Below are 22544 nucleotides of genomic sequence, written 5' to 3' on the forward strand. Positions count from 1 at the left end.
GACCGTTGGGTGATTTGTTACAAAAAAAACTGATCTGGGCCTGGGCTACCTAAATTTTGAGGTTAGTTCTTTCTCTATTTATGGTAAAGCTTTGGATGGATAACAGAAGAGCTTAGCCACATTGCAAATTTGATATGATGGTTCGTAGAAATTGTTCCTCCGTTCAATCCAGCAAACAAAGAGTGGGTTCTTTGAGTTTTAAAAGTATACTTTATGGGGTAAAAGAAAAGAAAATGAAGAAGAAATAAAGAAATTAAAACGGTGGGAATAATATTTTTATTCCATTAGGTATCCATAATCATTATCATCCATCCACCTTGATTTATTTTCGTAGCAAACTCTTTATTTTATAATATTTCCTTTTGGATATTTATAGAAATGTGACTTTACCAAGAAAAAAAACAATTGAAAAAATCTTATTAAAGAAAAAAAATATATAATTTTTTTTGAAGGATTTAATCATTATAATTGCCTTGTTAAAAATCTACCTATAAAATTCAATAGGACAAAATTTGAATGAAGAAACAAAAAATATATGTATAGTTTATTCATATTTGTATGTTTTCCTCGTGTAGATATAATTATGCTTTCATCAATACTTCAATTATAGATCTTTTAATCATCGCACTCCATATTGTATCTTAACTTTTTTGAATGTGGTAGTTATGATACTTTTGTAAATATAACTACCAAATTATCACATGATTAGATATGTGGAACACCAATTATATTATTCTATTGAAACTCATAGATATAAAAGAATTTGGGGGAGATAAATTTAATTTTATCACCTCCTTTAATTTGTGAAATACAAATAACATTATTTTCATATAATTTGATCAAATTATCTTTAATGAAGGGTGGCCCACACAATTTCCCAAATATGTTGGATCATCAACTTTAGCCATATTCACAACTTGTTTCATGAATCACGGATTCTCTTCATAATTTGAAGAGGTGATTATCATTATTTACTTAATTGATCTCTATAACATTGTTGTATCTTCTTTTTGAGATCAAGCTTTGTGGGGGTTTAAAAAAATAGCTAACATTCGCATATCCAAACAACTAGGATTTTCCTCATTTCAAATAAAATAAACTCATGTTGGTTTTTCCACGAAAATATTCTAAGTACATGTTTGACTCAATTCAAATGTCTTCAAGCTGGTGCAAAACTATATCTTGGTGTGAAACTGTATCTTGCAAGCAAGCTAACATTGAATGTTATATCTAATCATATACGATTTGCAAGGTATATGAAGACACTAATAAGACTGAGATAATATACTTCTAGACTAAATATTTCTTCATTATTTTCTTTAGAAAATTCAGGGAATGTGATATGTCTATATGAAAACATTTTTTTGACTTTCTTATGTATCTTCATTAATAATTATTCATCCTCAATAAACTCTTCAAGAGTAAAATGTGATATTAGATATTCAATTGTTACTTCAAACATCGTAATTTTTCAAACAATTGGGTTTTTCATACAGTTTAAATCTTTTAGAGATTTTAACATATTTATGAAAATATATTATAGTTGTATAATAAAGTGTATCTCAAATCCTTTAGGGGTTATTAACCATATGATTTAGTTATCACAAGAGTTGATATAAGGTATCTATAGGAAATAAAATGTTATAATTTTTGCTTACACTATCATAAAATAACTCATTTGTAACTAACAATTTTTACATCTTCGAGCATTGAACTTTAAACTATTTATATTTATTAGAATTTACAGATTTAAATATTGAACTTTAAGTTCATTTGTATCCAACCAAACTTACATTTTGAGTGTCAGATTTCAAGTCCTAATGCTTCTATAGACAAGTTCAATATTATTTCAATTGCTTTTTTCTATTTTGGGAAAGTATTTCATATTGACATTCTTGCAATTTGAAATTTTATTATTCCTTATATGTTAAGGGTCATCTAGAAGGAAGATATATTGATCATGACAACAGTATTTGATAGTATCTGTCTCTTGATATTAACATAACTAATAAATATTTTTTTACTTTTTAAGTACTCATACCTCTTTAAGAGTTATTGCTCAAGCTGTTCCTCTTCTATTGCCATTTGTCCAATTTGTGCATTTTCAAGGTGAACTTGTGTTTTTTCAAGTGTTATTTATTTAATCAATTTTAGACTAATAAATCATTCTTATCATTTTCTAAATGGGTATAACCTCTTTGAGAGTGTCAATCTTTGTATGCATATACATTTTCTTACGTCATTTTCACCTATAGGGAATATATCTTTTGAGCCAACATGTCTACAATACCTCAAGCATATCTTACTATCTTATTGAAACATCAAGTTATTACACATCATGCATGTTTTAGATTTAACAATTGTGGTATTAGTTAATCGTTCTTTAGGTACATCAACTCATATTTGTTCGTAAAACATTTTAAGAAATTTGGTTTAGCAGGAAGTCATGGATTTAAGCCATGGTAACTCTCCACATCTGGTTATGGAGTCACACGTGAGAGAGAGTGTTAAGGAGTATGATATATATATATTAAACCCTACAAGCTCTTTTTTTTTTTTTATAAAAAAAATAGTAGTTCAATAATTATAGTTTAACTATCTTATAAATATATAAAGTATAATAATGATGCAAATATGATTTTTTTTTAAATCTTTTATTAATGAGGTGTATATAAATCATAGCAAATATTTATTTATTTTTATATATATATTCTGTATGTCTTCCCATAATACTACAAATGGTCAAGGAATATTTCAAACTAGTCACTTAAGTTTCATTCTTTATTTATTTAAAATCTAAATTTAATAAGATTATTATATTAAGAAAAAAACTTATAGGTGTTGATGGAGGAATATAAAAGAATCATAACATGATTAAAATTCACAATTACTTAAAAATATAATTATTTTTTACCATATTGACGTTGATATTACTAGAAGAGGTTCTTTTACTTCTTATTTGTTTATTAAAAGAAAATGAAAAATAACATTTTTGAAGAATAAAATTTTATTATATTTATATTCTTTTAATAAATTATTTTCAAATAACAAATATAACCTAAGGTGGTGTTTGTCATTTTTTTTATTTACTTAAATCTAAATATAACTTAATTTAACTTAATCCTAAATATAATTTAATAATATTAAGTATTAAGTTATTTTTTTATTATTTTATTTTTGTTAAGTATTAAGAATTAATATAGGGCTAGAGTCATATTGAGATTTAGTTGTCTCAAAAAATTAATTTTAGCATTTAACAAAAAGTCAAATATTTTAGTTTCTTTAATGCATATAATTTTTTTTTTTAAAAATAAGTGATAAATAAAAAAAATTTAAATAATGAAAAATGTATCAATAATGAAAAATATAATAGAATGATATTTTAATAACATAAAAAATTGACCAAAAATAAAATAAATTATGTCACCATGTACCTTATCAAGAAATTTAATATAGGAGTCTTCAAAGAACTTCTCATAAAATTTGATTGAAAAGTATTTTATATTGTTTAATAACTATTTTCGAAAATGATTTTTTATTCTCTACAAAATACACACACATATTTGATAACCATAAAACAAAAGAAGAGTTTTTTTTTTTTAATAGATAACATGGTGTTTTTATATACAATCTTTTAGTTATTTCAGTTGTTTCATTTGTTTTCTATGATTGTTTGTTTTAAAAAAATTATACAAATATTAAGAATCATTAAAAATAAAGCACAATACATAAAAGTTATTTTTAAAACATATTTAAAAATATGAAAAATGGGTTAAAAATAATACAAATTTTCAAACAAACTTTCCTATTACAAAACATCAAAAACAATTTTTAAAAATTATTCTTAAAAATGATTCTGAGAACTATTTTAGAAAACACTTTTCAAATTAAACATAAGTATTATTCATTATGCTTAAATAAAAAAAGTATTTGATGTAGATAATAAGTCTTTCTCTATTCTAGAAATCGTATAAGTCTTCAAACATAATTTTTATATTGACGGTGTAAAAGGAGAAAAAAATGGAAGAAAAAAAAAAGGGAAAGAATTAAAATGGTGAGAATAATATTTCCGAAGTAAATTTATTTGATAATATTTTAAAACTTTTAATCCCACAAAAACTTCCTTCTTACAAGGAAAACAAGGGTCTTCTTTTTCTTCTAAAATGCAAATAAATTATTATTCCTTCAAATACATATTTTCAAAAAAGGCAATAATATTCTAATTTCTAAATTAATAATGCTCTACAACTTTCACTCCTTGTCAAATATTCCATAGGTGAATATTAGTCATATAAACACCCTTACTCCACCTATATTTTCAAAACTAAAAAAAAAAAGTGAGAAGATAGAAAATTTCCTCCGTTGCAGAGCAGTGTCATGGAGAAGTTGGATTCAAGACAATCATACTCAAAGAATAGAGGTGTGAAAAGGAAGAATAAAAGCCTAAAAGGGTCCAATAAACAAAAACACAAAGGAAAAAATATTTGAAAAGCAATAGAGCATTGGCGCATGCAAAAAAAGGAAAGATCACTGATCAAAGGAGAGGCTTACGGAGAAAGGCATGAAGCAAAAAACAGTCAATTCCTTGAATTTGGGCAGCCGTGTATTTCGGCCCTCGATTCGTTTCTCCTCTCTTCATTCTTCTTTCGCCCATCACTGAATTTCGCAAAACCAGAGCCACAAGCTATTCTTACCTTACTCTCCAAGTCTTCTCTCTCTCTTTTCTCTCCTTCCTTTCCTAAAGTTTGCTTCATTTTCATGTTGTAGTCCATATAGCAATGACCTTTTCTTTGTGGGAAAATCTAAACGCCTTCTGTAATGTCCATTTCAAATGGGGTTCTTCTTCCTTTTATTCTCCTTCTGGTTTCGACATCTGTGTTTTCACCCAAGCCCACGGTGTTCGGGTCCTCTGTTCCAGAACAGAGCTTTAACAGAATCGACCCTCTGCATCACTTCAAGCACTATAGGGGGGGCTACGACATTCGAAACAAGCATTACTGGGCTGTATGTTTCATTTCTTAACATCTCAGTATAGAAAAACAATGACCCAATTTTGAGATTGAATTTGATACTCTTACTGCTCTGTTTTTCTTTGTCATTATAACACTTCTAGCTATCACTGTATAGAAATAAGAATTTATGGGTTTGTAAGTTTGATGTCTTGTCTATGAGTGGCTCATTTGAGAGAATTTCTTTAGTATTTTTTTTCAAGAAAGACTGAAAAACTTGGCATTGACTAGTACTTTTTTTTTCCCTCAAATTTCAGTCTGCAGTATTTACAGGCGTCCATGGCTACGCAACTGCAGGAGTTTGGGTGTTATGTGGGTTGGGCTTTGGGATTTTCATGGTTGTGAGGAGTCTATGTTGCAGCTCTCCGACAATCATAAAGCATTCGAATTCTTACTATTTGTTCACGTTCTTTCTAGTTCTTCTGCTCACCTCTCTTGCCATGTAAGTCCCTGAGCTCTTATACATTCTTTCACTTCCATGGATAATGACTACATGCATTCCATACACTTGTTTGTTTTTAAGCAACACATTGGATTTGGTTAGATAGTTTGTGTAATTAATGCTTTTGATGAATATGTCTCTATGCATCTGTCAATTTTCAATGGAAATATTACCTTAAAAATTGGAGTTGAAATGTATTTGGAAGGACACCATTTTGACTAGTGGAAGTAAAATCGATCATTTCTGCTTTGAAGGGATCATGAATAATTTAATCATAAACACGAGAAATATCAAATTAATTCTTGAAAAACACTAGTTGAGTATAAACATATGGTATAAAGGAGTTACTAATTCTAATTTTACGTGGGCATGCACTATTATTTGCAGAGTAGCAGCCAGTATTGCCCTTGCTGCAAACCAGAGATCCTTTCACAGAATGAGGAAGATGAAGGAAGCCATTGTTGGAGTAGGTGGAGATGCTCACAAAACTATCCGAGAAGTATCAAAAACAATGGAACAAATGCAAAACATTTTACTTCCTTATGATCCAACCACAAGTGCTCGCTTGAATCTGACAGCCCATCAGCTTGGAAGGGAATCAAAAACCATCCAAGACTTTGTTAACAAGGATGGGGATGAAATTGAGTTAGCAATTAAAACTTCGTAAGAATCTACCTCCCATTGTCAATAACTTGGCAGTAATTGAATTTATTAAAAGCCATAGTTGTGTTTCCTTTTCGGGTTTTTTTTTGTGTTGATAGGTACCTGGTACATCTGGGGGTATTAGCTCTCAACTTGGTACTCTTGGTTGCTGCACTAGGTAAGTTGCATTCCTTTGAGTGAAAGTTGCTTAGAAGCATGAGAGCAATTGTTCCTGACCAAATCCAAAGACTGATTACCAATTTTTGAATATTTTTATGTTTGATACCTGATCTTTCAATGAACCATCAACTGCTACCACTAGTTTTTTTTTTTTTCCTTATTTTCCCCTCAAGCCTATCTGCATGATCCTGACAAACATGTAGCTAAAACCAACTTGATTAGACTAATGGATTGCTGCTTTGGCTCAGTTCTGCTCTTGTTGCATTGGCACCCCGGATTTATCATGTAAGTAATTTCTCAGTAATTTAGAGCTTGTTTGATAGTGATTCGAAGTGTTTTTAGTCTTTCTACTCCTTGAAAACAATTCTTTTGATAAACATTTTCGAGTACTAGAAGGGTTAGAAGCACTTCCTGACGGATTCTTACTTTCATTCTCTTCTTTTGACTAGCAAACACTAATAATTCCTACTGAAATACCCTCTGCTTCTTCAGGATAATTTTTTTCTGCTGGATCTTAACAACTCTATGTTGGGTTCTAACCGGTATTGACTACTTCCTCCACACGTGAGTAAGACTCTCTCGCTCTCACTGCTCCATATTTTCTGGACTGAAGAACCCCATTCATGTTCCATGTTTATATATGCAGCCTTGGAGATGATACGTGTTCAGCTTTGGAGGATTTTGATCAAAGCCCTCATAACAATAGTCTAAATTCAATGCTACCATGTGGGGGTTCATCAAATTCAAATAAAGCCTTAGTGGAAATCAGCTATACCGTCTATAACTTCATAGATGAGGTAGTACTAGACTAGTAGTCTAATACATACACTATGATATATGAAGAGGCCTGAAATGTTTCATGTCATGTGATGAGTATGTTTCTGTGGCATGCAGTTGAATTCAAAAGTAAAAGAGTTACACGAGTTGCTTCAAGTATTTCGTCTGGAAAATTTATTAGGATTTTCTGAGATTTGTAACCCTTTCTCCGGTCCGCCTAACTACAGCTACATTCCAGAAAAGTGCCCAAAGGACGCATTGCCAATCAGCGAATTACCAAATGTAAGTGAACTAACTGATCATGATGTATGGAATAGGAATTCTAACTTAGCTTCGCTTCTAATCAGCCCAATCCTTGCATTGCATTTGATTCTGGAAAGACCCAAACAGATAGGCGATCAACTCATGATTCAAAGAGAATCCCTACAAAAGGCATACTTGCAAAGAACAAGACATTAGCAAAGTCTTGCCAAAAACTTGTTATGCATCTTATGATAAAATGAAATTAGCAAATTCCTAATTATTAGATTTAGAAAGTTGGTGTTTGGACATTGATCCAAGAGATTTTCCGCTGAAAATTCATGTGTAGGTCCTTGAAAAGTTCACCTGTTACAACGAATATTCTAACGGAACATGCAAAGGAGTAGGAAAATTCCTTCCTGAAGACACTTACGACAAGGCTTGGGCTTATAGTGATTCCATCCAGGATTTGCTGAATATATTTCCTGATTTGCAGAGCCTGACCACCTGCTCCTTTGTGAGGAACGCCTTCTCTGAAGTTGTTGCCCATCAGTGCAGTCCATTCAAGGTTTCCATTCGGTTGCTATGGGCGTCAATGCTCTCTCTTTCCATTGTCATGTTGCTTTTAGTATTAACTTGGGTAGTAAAAGCTTTTCAGGAAAGGGGAAGATGTTTCTCCATGTGTTCCATCATCCCCAACCCTACACAGGAAAATCGTAGGACACCCAGATCAGAGGAAATTTACACATAGAAAAATATAGAGTTAGATAAAATGTTTGTACAAGAAACTCAAAGACCACACCTGTAAATGTACATAAGAGAAATGTAAATCATTTTACCTTTTTATTCTTGGGCTTCAATTACCATAATGACAAAGACAGTGAGCAGAAGATGAGCATCATTGTGAAGTACTGAAGTACACCAGTTCACCCAAGTTTAGTTAAAAAGCACAATAAGTTGGTTTGGTATTCATTTCATTTTGGGTGGGGGGTTCACCCAAACCACATGGGGGCATCACATTTTAGTTATCAACACAAAAGAAAGCCACGTCTCCTCCTTCCATGGACCACTCCATGCATTTTTTTGAAATTTGGGCCATCAGCAATTACCATGAACTTTCGCACATCATCATCCATGTGATGTGAACAATCAACGGCTATTTAAAAATAGAAAAAGGGAAGAAAAAATAGCATAAAGATAACCAAACAAAGCATTGGGATTGGGCACAAATTTAAGAAGGTAACTCAAACCTAAGCGTTATTTAACATTACCCTAAAACCATATTTGAAATGTTGGAAAAAAAAATGTCAATTTCATTTCATATGTTGGAAAAGAATTTATTTCATCCTTTCTTTATTATTCATTTTTGTCCTTATACATCATACATATCCTTAAAGGTGAATCATAATATCATATAGACCAAATAAGTCAAAATCCTAATGGAAATAGGATTTGATTTTTGTAACAATAAAATTTTTCCTTATATTCAAACATATTAATGAATGAAAATTGAATTGATGTTCTATTCCCATTTTTTCTATTGGAATATGAGTTAAGAGATAGAGCTCTGTCAACCATTGTGTTAAGGACCTGGATCAATAGCATTGGATTGGAGACTCTTTGACTAAGACATTGTCTTTTAATTTGTAAACTATTTACATTTCTTTGGTTAATTTCAAAACTCTCTTCCCTTGGTCCCATCATGCAAGATAGAGGAGACTTAGAAAAGGAAAATTGTCGGTCCAAATTGGAAAATGAAATTCAAAGAGTCCTCGAGCATTTTTGTCCAACATGCTCCTTACATTTAGGTAACTTGAGAGACAAAATTGAGTTGGTCATCTGAGCAACTAACCTGATAGGTTGACCGGATTGGTTTTCCCCATCTATGAAGTCATGTTTGACTCATTACCAACATATGAATAGAGGAGTAGGAAGATCAATTGTTTAATCCATAATTTTACTTAAAACCCCATGATTAATGACAATATTTTAAGAAGTGGTTCCAATCCAAGAACCAATTAAAAACAAAGAATAATAATAATGTGGATTTGAAAGTTTAATTTTAATTATTTAACAAAAGGAGTAAAGGTTCAAGCCATGGATTAGGTGAAAGGTTAAATAGCAGACATGGACTACATTTAACAAAAGTATAAGAAAAGATACCAAATTTTTTTTGCTTAAAACAAAATCTTTGACCTATAAAAAATAAATTGACCGAAAGTTCAGGATTTATATTTTCTTGAATTTTTTATTTTCTGTTGTTGTGACAGTGAGGCCAGTTACAGCTGTGAAATGTAACAAAATGAAGGGGAAGGAAATAATTTAATTTTTTTTTTTTTTAAGTCATGCTTTAATTTTTTATTTGCAAATATTTAGTAAGCCGAATGTTGTGTGCCCGAGAAGGGGAGCGGATGATGTTTTAATTTAAGTGATTTGTCTTCAAATTTTGTGGTAAAAGCTGGGAATTCGGTGCAATTGAAGGGCGGAATCACGTCATTATAAATCTTCCGAAAGTCCCAGAAGAGAGAGGGGGTCTTTGGTTCCAAGTCACCATCATCATCACAATCGTCCATAACATCTCAACCTCTGATCCATTTTCTCTCTTCTTTTCTGCTGTTCTTGTAGACACTGTATCAGAAGCCCAACAATTGTTGTTATTATTGTTATTATTCTGTATGATTTCTCTGTTAAATTAATTTTTAGAAATAGTGTAGTGAAGTGAGCTGGAGATTTTGTTGGATTGCTGAGTTGCTACTATATGGTGGATCGAGAAATATTGGCAGAAAATTCATCTCTCGGAGTTTTGGCCCAGGCATGATTCGTTTGATGTCAGGTAAGCGTTTTCGATTCTGGGTATTGTTTGATTTTCTGGGTTTGTTCAATTTTTGTTTGTTTTAGAGTCTGTATGTTGGGTTGATTGCTGATTGGGGTTTGGAGCTATGTTAATGGGTTTTGGGATGGATCTGTGGTGTGGGGTTGGATTCTGAGGGTTTATATTTGATTATGAGTGATGTGTGTGTTGGTTTTCTTAGTCTTAATCCGAGCTTCTGCTGTGTTAACACATAATAGAATTCAATTATGGGTGATGGGAATGATGGTCTAATATGCAGAAGGGTTTTGTATTCAAGTAGGTTCATGCTTTGGCATCAATGCCCTGATTGTTTTTCTTTAGTTTTACGTTCTTTTAGATTCTCCACTGAATATGATGTGGGGACTCGGTTGCATTTGGAAACCTGAATTGAATAATTGCTAATTGATTTTATTTTTTTACTAGAAAGTTTGTATGGTATACCAACCATAAATTGCATCTTAACTTATTTTCGGAATTTTTTGTGCTCAATGTGGCTATCTTCATTTTGTTATGTACTTATTTATTTCATGAAATTTAAAATTTTTCTCTCTTCATAAAACCTAGATTAGTATGGTTATGACTTTTGGTCGGGTCGTATTGGATCTCCATGGGTTGCATTTTCTTAACTGCAGCTTTGTCTTGGAGATAAACTGGAAGAGAAAATGAGGATGAGGAACAAATACAGGAAACCAACCACTTTCCGTTGCAATGCAGGAAGCAGATGTTCATTGTCTGTCATGGTGTGGAGCCTTGTGGGATTCCTTCTCATGATCCATTTTTACTCCCTCAGTCGTCACAAAGATGGGGCTGGAGGACATAGCCAATTGCAAATGAGTCACCACCACCCACTACTCCGTGAACTTGAGCAGGTGGAAGAGGAGAATATCCAAATTCCTCCACCAAAAGGAAAACGATCTCCAAGGGCTGCAAAGCGGAGACCTAAGCGGCCTACCACCTTGATTGATGAATTTCTTGACGAGTCTTCTCAAATCAGACACTTGTTCTTTCCTGATCAGAAAACTGCCATAGATCCAATGCAGGAAGCAGGGAATGATAGCTTCTGCTACTATCCAGGAAGGATTTGGTTAGATACTGATGGAGATCCTATTCAAGCTCATGGAGGTGGTATTCTATACGATAAGAGATCGAGGATGTACTATTGGTATGGAGAGTATAAAGATGGGTCCACCTACCATGCTCATAAGAAAGCAGCAGCACGGGTAAGTTTTCTCAATTTGAATATATGATGTCATGTTCTGAATCCAGGGGAAAAGGACTATTTCTCAAATTTTTGCTTGAACTTGAATATAAGTGTTAATGCTTCTCAGAACTTTCTTTGTTTAGCCTATGTTTTCATGCTGTAACCTGTATGCATTGTTTTTACATCCATTGGAAATAGGTAGTTGATATTGTTCTTTACTTCTCCTTGGTATTCATGATTTACTTCTCTTCACAGAATGTAAACTTGGACAATAAGTGGTCATAGATTGGGACAGGTAACTCTGCAGTAGTGGATAGATCTTGCTACGCTCCACATCTAGTGTAAACCATAGAATTATTGTCTTTAGTGCTGATGCTGTTTTATTTCCCTATTCCTCTTGAATGATCTTTTTTTCTCCTTAATGTGTCTGCATGCTCACACTTAAATCAACAAGGACCTAAAGTCTTAACTGCTGGGAGTCATCTATGTGCATCCCTTGTCACCATTAAATTGTCTAGGGCCATTTCCAGTGATAAGTCAGAGGGCATCTTGTTTTGTTCGCACCACCTTGGTTCTTGTTCCTTTTGGTGTTGCTAAAGCACCTTAGGCAACTTTCTTTCATCTTGTCCTCAGCTAGTGCTACCACTAACTTTCACAAATTTATTCATTGGTTATTTACCTATTTGTTTATTATCAAATAGACATTCAGCCTTACATATGCTTGGTTTTTTGTATTTTTGTTTCTCAATTATTCAGAATTCTATGTTCTAAAGCATGCTTGGTAGTACAAAGAGATGAGTGGCCAAGCATTTGATGTAGGATAATATAAATTCCTGTTGGTTTGGAGAGAATTTTTCTGTTTCTTTACTTCATAGATTGCATAATACATATAAGAAAAGAAAAAAATTTGTACAAGAAAGAATATAAAACAAATCCTTAGAATCATTTCCTGACTTATAGTAATAATAATTAAATTCCTACAATCAAGGAGCTATATATGACAACTACAACTATGGAAATTAAAATAATTAGTCCCTTAAATAAAGGGTATCTTAGAATCAAATCTGAAAGCTGATATAAAAATATAAGGATGGAAATCTCTGAATATATAGTTAACACTCCCCTTAAAGTTGGAGCATAGGTGTCTTGAATGCTTAACTTGTCAAGTATTACTCTTGAAAGTCTTGTTTGACACCCCCTTTGTTAAAATATCTCCAAGCTGAACCCCTGTCTTCACAAAAGGAGTACAAATTAATCATTTAGTCAACTTCTCCTTGATAAAGTGTCAATCCAGTTCAACATATTTAGTATGATCATGCTGAATCAGATTTTGGGCTATGCTAATAGCAACTTTGTTATCATTGAAAAGCTTCAATGGACTCTTAGAACTGAAGTTCAACTCCTTTAATAAGGACTTCAATAATAACATCTCACATAGATCATGAGTCATAGGCTAAATTCTGCTTCAACACTTGATCTAGCCACAACAGATTGGTTCTTGCTATGCCATATGGCTAAATTCTCTTCCACAAGTGCGTTGTACCTTAAAGTTGATCTTCAATCTATTACATATTTTGCCCAATTAATATCTGTATATCCCTTTACTTTCAAATGACCATGTTTAGAAAATAGCAAAATTTTCCCAGGAGCAGATTTTAAATACTTGAAAATCCTATGTGCAACCAACATGTGTGTTTCATAAGGAGCATGCATGAACTAACTTACCACACTCACTGCAAACGTTATGTTAGGGCAAGTATAAGTCAAGAATAGTAGCTTCCTGACCAAACTTCTGTATTGCACTTTGTCTACTAGTATATCCTTTGGGTTTTTATCTTTAACCTGTGATTTTGTTCAATAGGAATATCAATTGGGCTTACAAGTCAACATTTTGATTTCATCAATCAAGTCCAAAATATTTTCTTTAAGAATACCCCCTTCTTCGACATTGCAACTTCAATACCTAGAAAATATTGTAGAGTGGCAAGGTATTTGTTCTCAATTTCTGCTACCAAATATGTGTTTAGTTTACTTCTTCTTTTTCTTCCTTATTTTATAGGCTATGTTTTTAGTTTACTTATCTCCTCACTATCATTATCTATCTCCACAATATTATCAATACACATGCCCCGGGTGGCAATCTTCCTTTCAAGTACTTGTTTGAGAAAAAGATTGTGATCAAAGTGGCTTTGATGGTATCAGTAATTCTTCATAGCCCGAGTAAATATACCAAACCAAGCTTTAGATGATTGCTTCAATCCATATGAGGACTTTCTTAATCTACATACCTTACCCCCTTTTGTTGGGTTAACAAAGCTAAGAGGAAAGTCCATTTATACTTCTTCTAGATCTCCTTGAAAAAATGCATTCTTCACATCAAACTGTGGAAGGGCCCAATTTAGGTTTACAACTAAGGATAAGAGAACTCAAATGGTATTTATCTTTGCCATTGGTGCAAAAGTTTCTTTATAATCTACCCGATACATCTGTGTATAACCTTTAACCACTAATCTTTCTTTGAATCTCTCCATAGAATCATTTGCCTTATGTTTCACTATGAACACCCACTTGCAATCACCATCTCATTTCGTATAAATTTTCTAATGCTTCCATTTCTTCAATCATGGTAGCTTTCCACTTAGGGCTGCCAATAGCTTCTTATAACTCATTAGGAATAGACAAGAAGGATGATTAATTTCCAAATGTTTTATAAGATGGAGATAAATAATGTAAAGACATATAATGAGAGATAGGGTATTTAACAGTACAATTTGCAAAACCATAATGAGAGGATGGTTTTCACTTTGTAGAAGGATAACAAGTTTTGCTCTCAAGATTTAATTGAGTTAACTCTTTAATAGAAGTATCAATAGAGAGTGTAGGAGAAGGAATAACCTTAGGATTACCCATTCTAGGAGCATCTAATTGGTCATTAGGTTGATCAAGAGGTGGCTAAGTTAGTTTAGTCTTCTTCCTTCTTGAATATACCAATCCATATGGCTTAAGAAATCCTCGTGAGAGAATTTTTAGATGATGATATACTAGTGGAACATAGTGGTAGATCCTAAGACTTCTCTCCCCCTGAATAGTAACCATGATCTTCAACAAAAGTAACATCAATGGAAATAAGCATCTTTTTTTAAGGTGGGTGGCCGCATTTGTATGCCTTTTTTATAGCTGAGGACCTTAAAAAAATTACACTTGTGTGTCCTTGGGTCAAGCTTACTCCTATGTTGTTTATGGATATGAACATAACAAACACAACCAAACGCTTTAGGGGGGATATGAGGACAAGATGGAATAGTATGTGTTTTGGACAAGGTAGAGGGGTTCAAAATTAAAAAACTTTTGAACATTCATGGCAAAGAGTAAGGATCTAGCAACCTCTAAAAGATGAGGATTCTTATGCTCGGCTACACCATTATATTTGGGTATATCAACACATGAAGTTTGACGAATAATGTCATGAGATTGGAAATAGACACTTGAACCCTTATTGAGTACTCCGCTCTATCATCTGATCATAGAACTTTTAGTGTTAAATTGAGTAAGAACCATTTGATGAAAGGACTTAAAGGTGGAATAAACATCATTATGAATAATCGAGGAAGCAAACTTTTATTAAAATTTGAAGGAAAGGAAGTTTGATGATGTTTGGTTAACGCACAACTATCACAATGAAAATTAGAAACTTGAACTTTGGAAAATAAGGATAGAAACAACTTGTGCAAATAGCTAAATGAGGGATGTCCTAATCTTTTGTGCCATAACCAAATTTGTTCTTTTAATGTTGGCAATCCCACTACTTGTTTTGCTTGTCCATCCAAATCTTGTCAATTCATATCCAAGTAGTATAGACCATCTCTCTCTCTACCAAGACCAATCTTCACTCCCATAAGAAGATTCTCAAAGACATAATGAGTTTCAAAGAAAGTTATGGAACACTTTAGAGCCTTAGTAATGTGGGTAATGGATAATAAGTTACTAGATAGACATAGAACATATAAGATTGTAGAGAGTGACGTAGGAGAAATTGGAAGAATGATTCCCCAACACACTAGCAAAAGATCCATTTTCCATTTTGACATTTTTTGTACTAGAATAAGTGTTATAGGAAGAAAAAAGACTAGATTCATGCATTGTATGATCTGTAGTTCCTGAATCTATAATCCAAAATGACTTAAAAGAATGATGACGGGAGGTGCTTAAGGCAAATCCATATTTACCTATATTGGCTAAGTTACAAGAAGCATCTTTCAAGGATAACCTTTGAGCAATCTCATTTATTTGATCTTCTTGGACTTGAGAATATTGTGGTTGGGCTGTGGAATGTGATTGTGCATTAGAGGATGTATGATGTGCTCTAGAATTTGAGTTAAAAAGTCTTTCTTACAAAACCATTATGGATATATCCTTTTAGCATGAAACATGTTTCTCGGGCATGCCATGTCCTATTGCAATGTGTAGTGAGTACAAAAGTAGAGACTTCTTATTTCCAGCTTTCCTAGGGTTAGAGATAACTAGTGCAGTTGGAGCTTGAACAATACTTGAAGGCTAAACTTTCTTGTGAGACACTTGCAAGCATAGTAGCCTGATGATGCTTCTCATGCCGAAGATGAGCATATGCACCACAAAGATTAGGAAAAGGATATTGCCTTAAAATTTTTACTTTGATCTGTATGAGTAAAGAGCTTATACAAGGAAGAATTTAAAACAAATCCCTACAATTTGTTCCTAACTTATAGTAATAATAGTGATTAAAATCCCTACAATCAAGGAGCTAAATATGACAACTACGAATCTACTCCTTGCTTATGGAAATTTAAAAAATCCATAAAATAAAAGGGTCAACTAGAATCAAATCTGAAACCTAACATAGAAATCTCTAAATATAAAGTTAACACTCATCAACAATTCCATCAAGATAGAAGTTATTCTTGGTTCTATAATTGGACAACAGATCAAAGAAGACAAAAGACAAAAGAAAAGAACATTTTTAATAATCATACTAAGGTTCTTAGGCAATTATACCTAGGGTTCCAAAGCAATCTCACTTAGAAAAAAAAAGGTATTGAATAATCACACCAAGGCTTCTAGGTAATTACATTTACAAATTTCTAGGCAATCACATTTGGGACAAAGGCAATGACACCTTCAAACAGAGCATAATAGATGCTGAAATATCTTATTAAAATTCTTGGTCCCTATTTTAAAAATATTTGCATGGGTATATATAGACTCTTATGACTCTTCTCTAGTTGGACAATTTTCCTAATTTCTTATCTTTCCTTACAAGTATAGGAATAAATACAAAAAAGGAATATTATTTAGAAACTAAAAAGATAAAAGATTTTTCAATATAACAAGAAGATTAAAATAAATAAAAACTTAACACAGTGTAAATCACTACCTAAAATAGAAACTTAACAAAAAAACTCATTTAACCATAAACTGTTTGTGGTAAGTCCCAAGAGGAACTTAAATCATTATTGGTGGCCCAAATTAAGGTTTGGGCATTAAAATAAGTCTTTTCTCTTCTCTTGAAATATCTTCAAAGGATATTTCAAGCAATGTTCCCTATTGCTGCATGGGACTCAAAACTCATCCCACAGTTTCACCTTTTAAAATCAAGCAAGTGGACCAAAAAACAAGATTTACACCATAAGGTGGTACATAACTAGCTATTGCACCTTGAACAGATCAGATGAGCAACTTAACCTGTTCTTGGATGACATAGTATTACAATGCTTGCAATGCCCCTTTGTGAGGCTAGGAAAGATAACATGACGTATTTGAGCTGGATTCTATGTTGGTTTGAAGCCGTCTCAGGGCTGAGAATAAATCGGGCTGAGAATAAATCTGGCTAAAAGCGAAATTATTCGAGTAAGGGAGGTGGAAGAGATCCTTGAGATGGCTGTGGAGTTGGGTTGCAAGGTAGGTCAGTTGCCATCAACTTACCTGGGGCTACCCTTGGGTGCGCCTAATAAAGCCTCTTGTGTGTGGGATGGGGTGGAGGAAAGGATGAGGTGGAAATTGGCCCTTTGGAAATGGAAATACATCTCCAAGGGTGGTAGAATCACCCTCATAAAGAGCAGTTTGGCTAGCATGCCGCTTTATCAATTGTCCATTTTCCCTATGCCTAGGACAGTGGCAAGAAGGCTAGAAAAGTTGCAAAGAGATTTCTTGTGGGGAGGGGGAAGTACGGAAAGAAAAGCCCACCTAGTCAATTGGGAGAGGGTGTGTGTGGGTAAGGAGGAGGGAGGGCTTGGTTTGAGGAAGTTAGCCCCCTTGAACAAAGCTTTGCTTGGAAAATGGGTGTGGATATTTGCTTGGGCCAAGGACAGATGTGGAAACGAGTTCTTGTGGCAAAATATGGGCAAGAGGAATTTGGGTGGAGGACTAAAAAGGCAAATGGGGCGTTTGGTGTTGGGGTTTGGAAGGAGATCTTGAAAGAAGCTGATTGGTGCTGGGATAATATGACTTTTAAGGTGGGAAAAGGCACCAGAATTAGGTTTTGGGAGGACCCTTGGTGTGGGGATGTGGAGCTGTCTCGGAGGTTCCCTCAACTCTTCACTGTGGCTGCCCAAAGGAACGCCACAGTGAGGGATATGTGGGACCAGAATTCTGGTCAAGGAGGGTGGAATCTAAGGTTCATTAGAGGCTTCAATGATTGGGAGCTGAACATGGTAGGTGAATTACTCCAAATCTTAAGGAGTCAAAGAATTACATTGGAGGAAGACTCGGCATTGTGGAAGGGAGGAAAAAAGGGGAAGTTTGGTGTTAAGGAAGCGTATGGTTTGCTGATCAGCCCTAGTGTATCCACGTTTCCTAAAAAGGGCATTTGGATGGAGAACGTTCCTTCTAAGCTAGCGTTCTTTGCGTGGGAAGCTACTTGGGGGAGGGCTCTTACCCTTGATAGGCTTCAAAAGAGAGGATGACAGCTTCCTAATCATTGTTTTTTATGTGGTAGTGATGAGGAAAATGTAAATCATCTTCTTATTCATTGTACAGTGGCTAGAGTGTTGTGGGGGATTGTTCTGAGTTTGTTTGGTGCCCAGTGGGTCTTTCCAGAATCTGTAAAGGAGGTGGTTCTTAGCTGGAAGGGTTCGTTTGTGGGTAAAAAGAGGGAGAAAATATGGAGATCCATTTCGTTATTTATTTTTTGGACGGTTTGGAAGGAGAGGAATAAATTAGCTTTCAAGGGGGGGGGGGAGGAGTTAGCTATTCAGAAAGTTAAGAATTCTTTTGTTTGTAATGTGTGGGGGTGGGCTAAATTGTATAGTGGTGCGGAGTCTCGCTACCTTATAGGCTTCTTGGAGTAGTTAGCCTCCAGTTAAGGGTTGGTGGGTTTTTTGTTTCTTTTGTCTTTTGTCTTTTGTTGAGAGGCCCTCGTCGCCCCGTATACTCCCTGTATGCTTTGCGGCGTTTTGCCTTTTGCTAATATATGTGTTTATTTATCGAAAAAAAAAATGCTTGCAATGTCCCTCTCAAGTTGATTTTAAAGAGTTCAAGTTTATCTATGAGAGTTTGGTTCAGGTCATTATCTTCAAGGTTAGATTAGTGGAAGAGAGTGTTTGTTTAATGAAAAGCTTTACATAATTGACATGGAAATTCACTCCACATGTGTTATTACTCTAATGGAGGATTCAATTTGGCAAATGTGTAATTGCTAATGCTGTTTGCAAGTGTGAGAGAAAATGAAGTGTTCCATCCCCTTCTATGGTAAAAAAAATGGATTCATGAACTAAATGATGATAAAGTTCATTACCTGCTTGCAACCTTTTAGAAGGGACAGGTGGCTTAGAGTCTAAGAGAGTCAGTTATGTCTACCTGCTGCTGCAGTAAGCCTCAATTTTCAGATTTTTGTCTGATGCCGAAACTATCATTTTGTTTAGGTGAAAATGGAAATTATTTGTTAGAAACTGGAATTTGGCTGTAAAACCTGGAAATCTAGTGGGTCTATTCTGTTTTATCCAAGAAACTTGCAAAAGGGGAAAGAAGGATGGATCAATATGTTTTCCTGCATTTGGACTAAATTTTTTTGGATTAATATGTGCACGAGGCAGGATTCTGCCCACTGTTCAATGCCAAGCTTGCCAGCACACATACCTATCTTCTATGAAGTTCTGGAACATGTCTTTGAGTCCTGCAGTTTGCCATATTGATAATTTTTATTTTTGGCTTGGCATAAACTGCTTGCTGTGTAAATGGCTAGCCAACCTAGGCAAAGTTGTACAAACTATCTACCAGCTGGAACAACCATGGCTACTTCAGTGTGATGAGAAGTGGGTTGTTCATGGCTCCACACCTAAGGAAGCACTAATACAAATGATATTCTCTATTATAAAGGAGGACTCTGCTTATCTTTTGTGCAAAAAAATGCTCTCTGTTTTAGGCTTGCGGCCTTCTTTGTTTTAGCTGTTGTCATCAGAACATTTACTAAAGTACTTATTATGTCATGGCATTGATTTTTGTACTGTTCTTAGCATGGATCTGGATGATTGTGTAACTGACACCAGAAGGATTATATAATCATGTTTAGGATTTAGTTCTGAATAAGGGTAAAAAGGATGCTGGTGGTTCCTATGGAGTCATGGGCAATGGATTTGATATGAGGAGAGCTTTGTGCAAGAAAACCATTGATAAATTTTGGAAAAAGGGCAAGGCTACAATCCCTTTTTTCTTTCATGGAAGAGAAGTCTGTTCAATGTCAGTTGATGGAGTAAATTAATGGACGAATCTTATGAGAAATACTTGATGATCAGATTGGGAGTATTGTGAGAGGAAGGGGAGTCATCTGAAGCTATATTATGCAGGAGCAGGATCTGAAAATGTTTTTGGTGTTGAGATGGGTAACAGTAGAATTCTATTGAACCACAATCTGTTAGTGTTGTTAAATAAGAAAACAAAATCCAATCTCTACATTTTCTGTGTACCATTTATTAGGAGAGAGTTGCAAGGAATTTGGTGATTGAATTAAGTTGCTTTACTGACTAAATTCCTTACTAAATGTGGTATCTGATTATGAACCAGGTAGTTTTTGTTTCAAGATCATATTTATTCTGTTGTGAACTTTGACCATCTATAAAGGAAGCTATGGACTATAAAGGCTGCCTACACTGTAGTTTAGATTGGGAGATTGACGTCTAATTATGTGGTCCCACTGCAACATTCATAAGAAAAATGGAGAATCTCACATGACAATGTTGATAGAGAAATAAATTGAAGAGTATCACAGTTTTCATTGAGAAACCGAATACTGTTGTTGAAAACTGAAAATCTGGTGAAAGTACTCACCTTGCACAACTTTTGGTAGATTTCATGAAATGAGAAAAACAAAAACAACTGGTTTCACATGCATGCTCGTGTATAAACACACATACAACCGACTCATGTAGCAAAGAAACATTGATTTACTTTTTGGCATTTTGAGGTCATTATCATGAATTTTACAAGACATGTTTCTGACATGAATACATATTCCATAGTTCATTTTTCTCAGAGGTTCTATTATAGTAAGATTCAGAGACTGCACTAGTGCTCTGTTTGCATAATCTGTTAACCATTTTATTTTTCCCTTGCACTTTTTGGTACAGAATATAGCTTGCTATTTTATCATCAAGAACATGTGATCTGATTGGGGCTTGGAGCTTTCTAATTGAAATATCTAACTCCCTTTCATTCAGGTTGACATTATTGGAGTTGGTTGTTATTCTTCCAAGGACTTGTGGGCATGGAAATTTGAGGGCATCGTGCTGGCTGCAGAAGAAACAGATGAAGCCCATGATCTCCACAAATCCAATGTGCTTGAGAGGCCAAAAGTCATTTACAATGATCGAACGGGAAAGTATGTAATGTGGATGCATGTTGATGATACCAACTACACCAAAGCTGCAGTTGGCGTTGCCATAAGTGATTCACCCACAGGTCCATTTGATTATCTCTACAGTAAACGACCCCATGGATTTGACAGCAGGGACATGACTCTCTTCAGGGATGAAGATGGTGTAGCATATCTCATATACTCCTCTGAGGACAACAGTGAACTTCACATAGGACCACTTAACCAAGATTATCTCGATGTGACACATGTCATGAGAAGGATTCTTGTGGGACAGCACAGGGAAGCACCAGCTTTGTTCAAGCACCAGGGGACTTACTACATGATCACATCAGGCTGCACGGGGTGGGCACCAAATGAGGCACTAGCCCATGCAGCTGAGTCAATCATGGGGCCATGGGAAACAATGGGAAACCCATGCATTGGAGGGAATAAAATTTTCCGGCTTACAACATTTTTTGCTCAGAGTACATTTGTGGTTCCTTTGCCAGGGATCACAGGCTCGTTTATATTCATGGCAGATCGATGGAATCCAGCTGACTTGAGGGATTCCAGGTATGTATGGTTGCCTCTAACAGTTGGGGGAGCGGCTGATCACCCTCTTGAGTACAATTTTGGGTTCCCATTATGGTCAAGAGTGTCAATTTATTGGCATAGAAGGTGGAGACTTCCTTATGGTTGGAGGGAACAGAAATAAAGTAGGGGTTGTATCATATATATGAAAAGGCTCTTTGGTTAATTCTTTCACTGGTTGCTGCTGCTGTTGTGTCTCTGTAATTCAAAACATTCTCTTGGACGTCAGAGTACAGTAACTTGGGTTAGAATGTTCAGTCTCAAAGTGCTCCCAGTGAACTCCCCATAATATTAGTTTTGCGAAAGGGTGAATTCTTTAGAAGTATTACCCTTACAATGATTTTTTTTTGCTTTTAATTAACCTTTCAATTAATCATGCTTTTAATTTGTAAATTAATTCTGCAGCTTTATGATCTGGCAATGTGACCACATGCCACGGTCAATTTACAGGCTTTGTTAACCTGAAACCACCCTCTCGCAACAGAAAAAAAATTGCACAAATAAGGTGATGAGTTCTCTGGAATGGATTATCATCAATCCGAATACTTAAGCCAAGGTGTCATTGAGTTTCACAACCATTCATGGAGGTTTTGAAGTTTTTATGGCAAATCCTGTGATCTTGGAACCATTAATGCGAAAGTACAACCTTAGGACCTGAGACTAAACAACTTGGGTTCTATGTTCTACTTTTTTACACCACTTCTTATTTGTGATCGATGGTTCAACAAGTAGTAAGGGAACACAAAGCCCGCTAAAACAGAAATGTGTTCTTAAAAGCAAGAGAAGCA

At 34.5% G+C, this 22544-nt stretch overlaps 2 protein-coding genes across 3 annotated transcripts; both read left to right on the forward strand.

The window, feature by feature from the left end:
* Positions 1 to 4542: 4542 nt before the first annotated feature.
* Positions 4543 to 8136, forward strand: LOC100855167 (uncharacterized). Its single transcript, XM_003635382.4, has 9 exons — positions 4543 to 5004; positions 5267 to 5451; positions 5839 to 6114; positions 6213 to 6271; positions 6522 to 6558; positions 6766 to 6837; positions 6920 to 7070; positions 7168 to 7332; positions 7640 to 8136. Exons 1-9 carry the CDS (start codon positions 4819 to 4821, stop codon positions 8039 to 8041), a joined length of 1533 nt encoding a protein of 510 aa, XP_003635430.2. The 5' UTR covers positions 4543 to 4818; the 3' UTR covers positions 8042 to 8136.
* A 1503-nt stretch (positions 8137 to 9639) lies between these two features.
* LOC100854050 (uncharacterized) lies at positions 9640 to 22132 on the forward strand. 2 transcript variants are annotated; one of them, XM_019221361.2, is made up of 3 exons: positions 9640 to 10123; positions 10774 to 11361; positions 21029 to 22132. In XM_019221361.2, the coding sequence occupies exons 2-3, from the start codon at positions 10804 to 10806 to the stop codon at positions 21878 to 21880; spliced, it is 1410 nt and encodes a 469-aa protein (XP_019076906.2). In that variant the 5' UTR covers positions 9640 to 10123; positions 10774 to 10803; the 3' UTR covers positions 21881 to 22132. The 2 variants fall into 2 exon arrangements, with proteins under 2 accessions (XP_019076906.2, XP_010652702.2); XM_010654400.3 differs by having other exon boundaries at positions 10856 to 11361.
* Positions 22133 to 22544: the final 412 nt, after the last annotated feature.

The sequence above is a fragment of the Vitis vinifera genome, chromosome 7 (genome assembly GCF_030704535.1).
Source record: "Vitis vinifera cultivar Pinot Noir 40024 chromosome 7, ASM3070453v1".
NCBI classification, from domain to species: Eukaryota; Viridiplantae; Streptophyta; class Magnoliopsida; order Vitales; family Vitaceae; genus Vitis; species Vitis vinifera.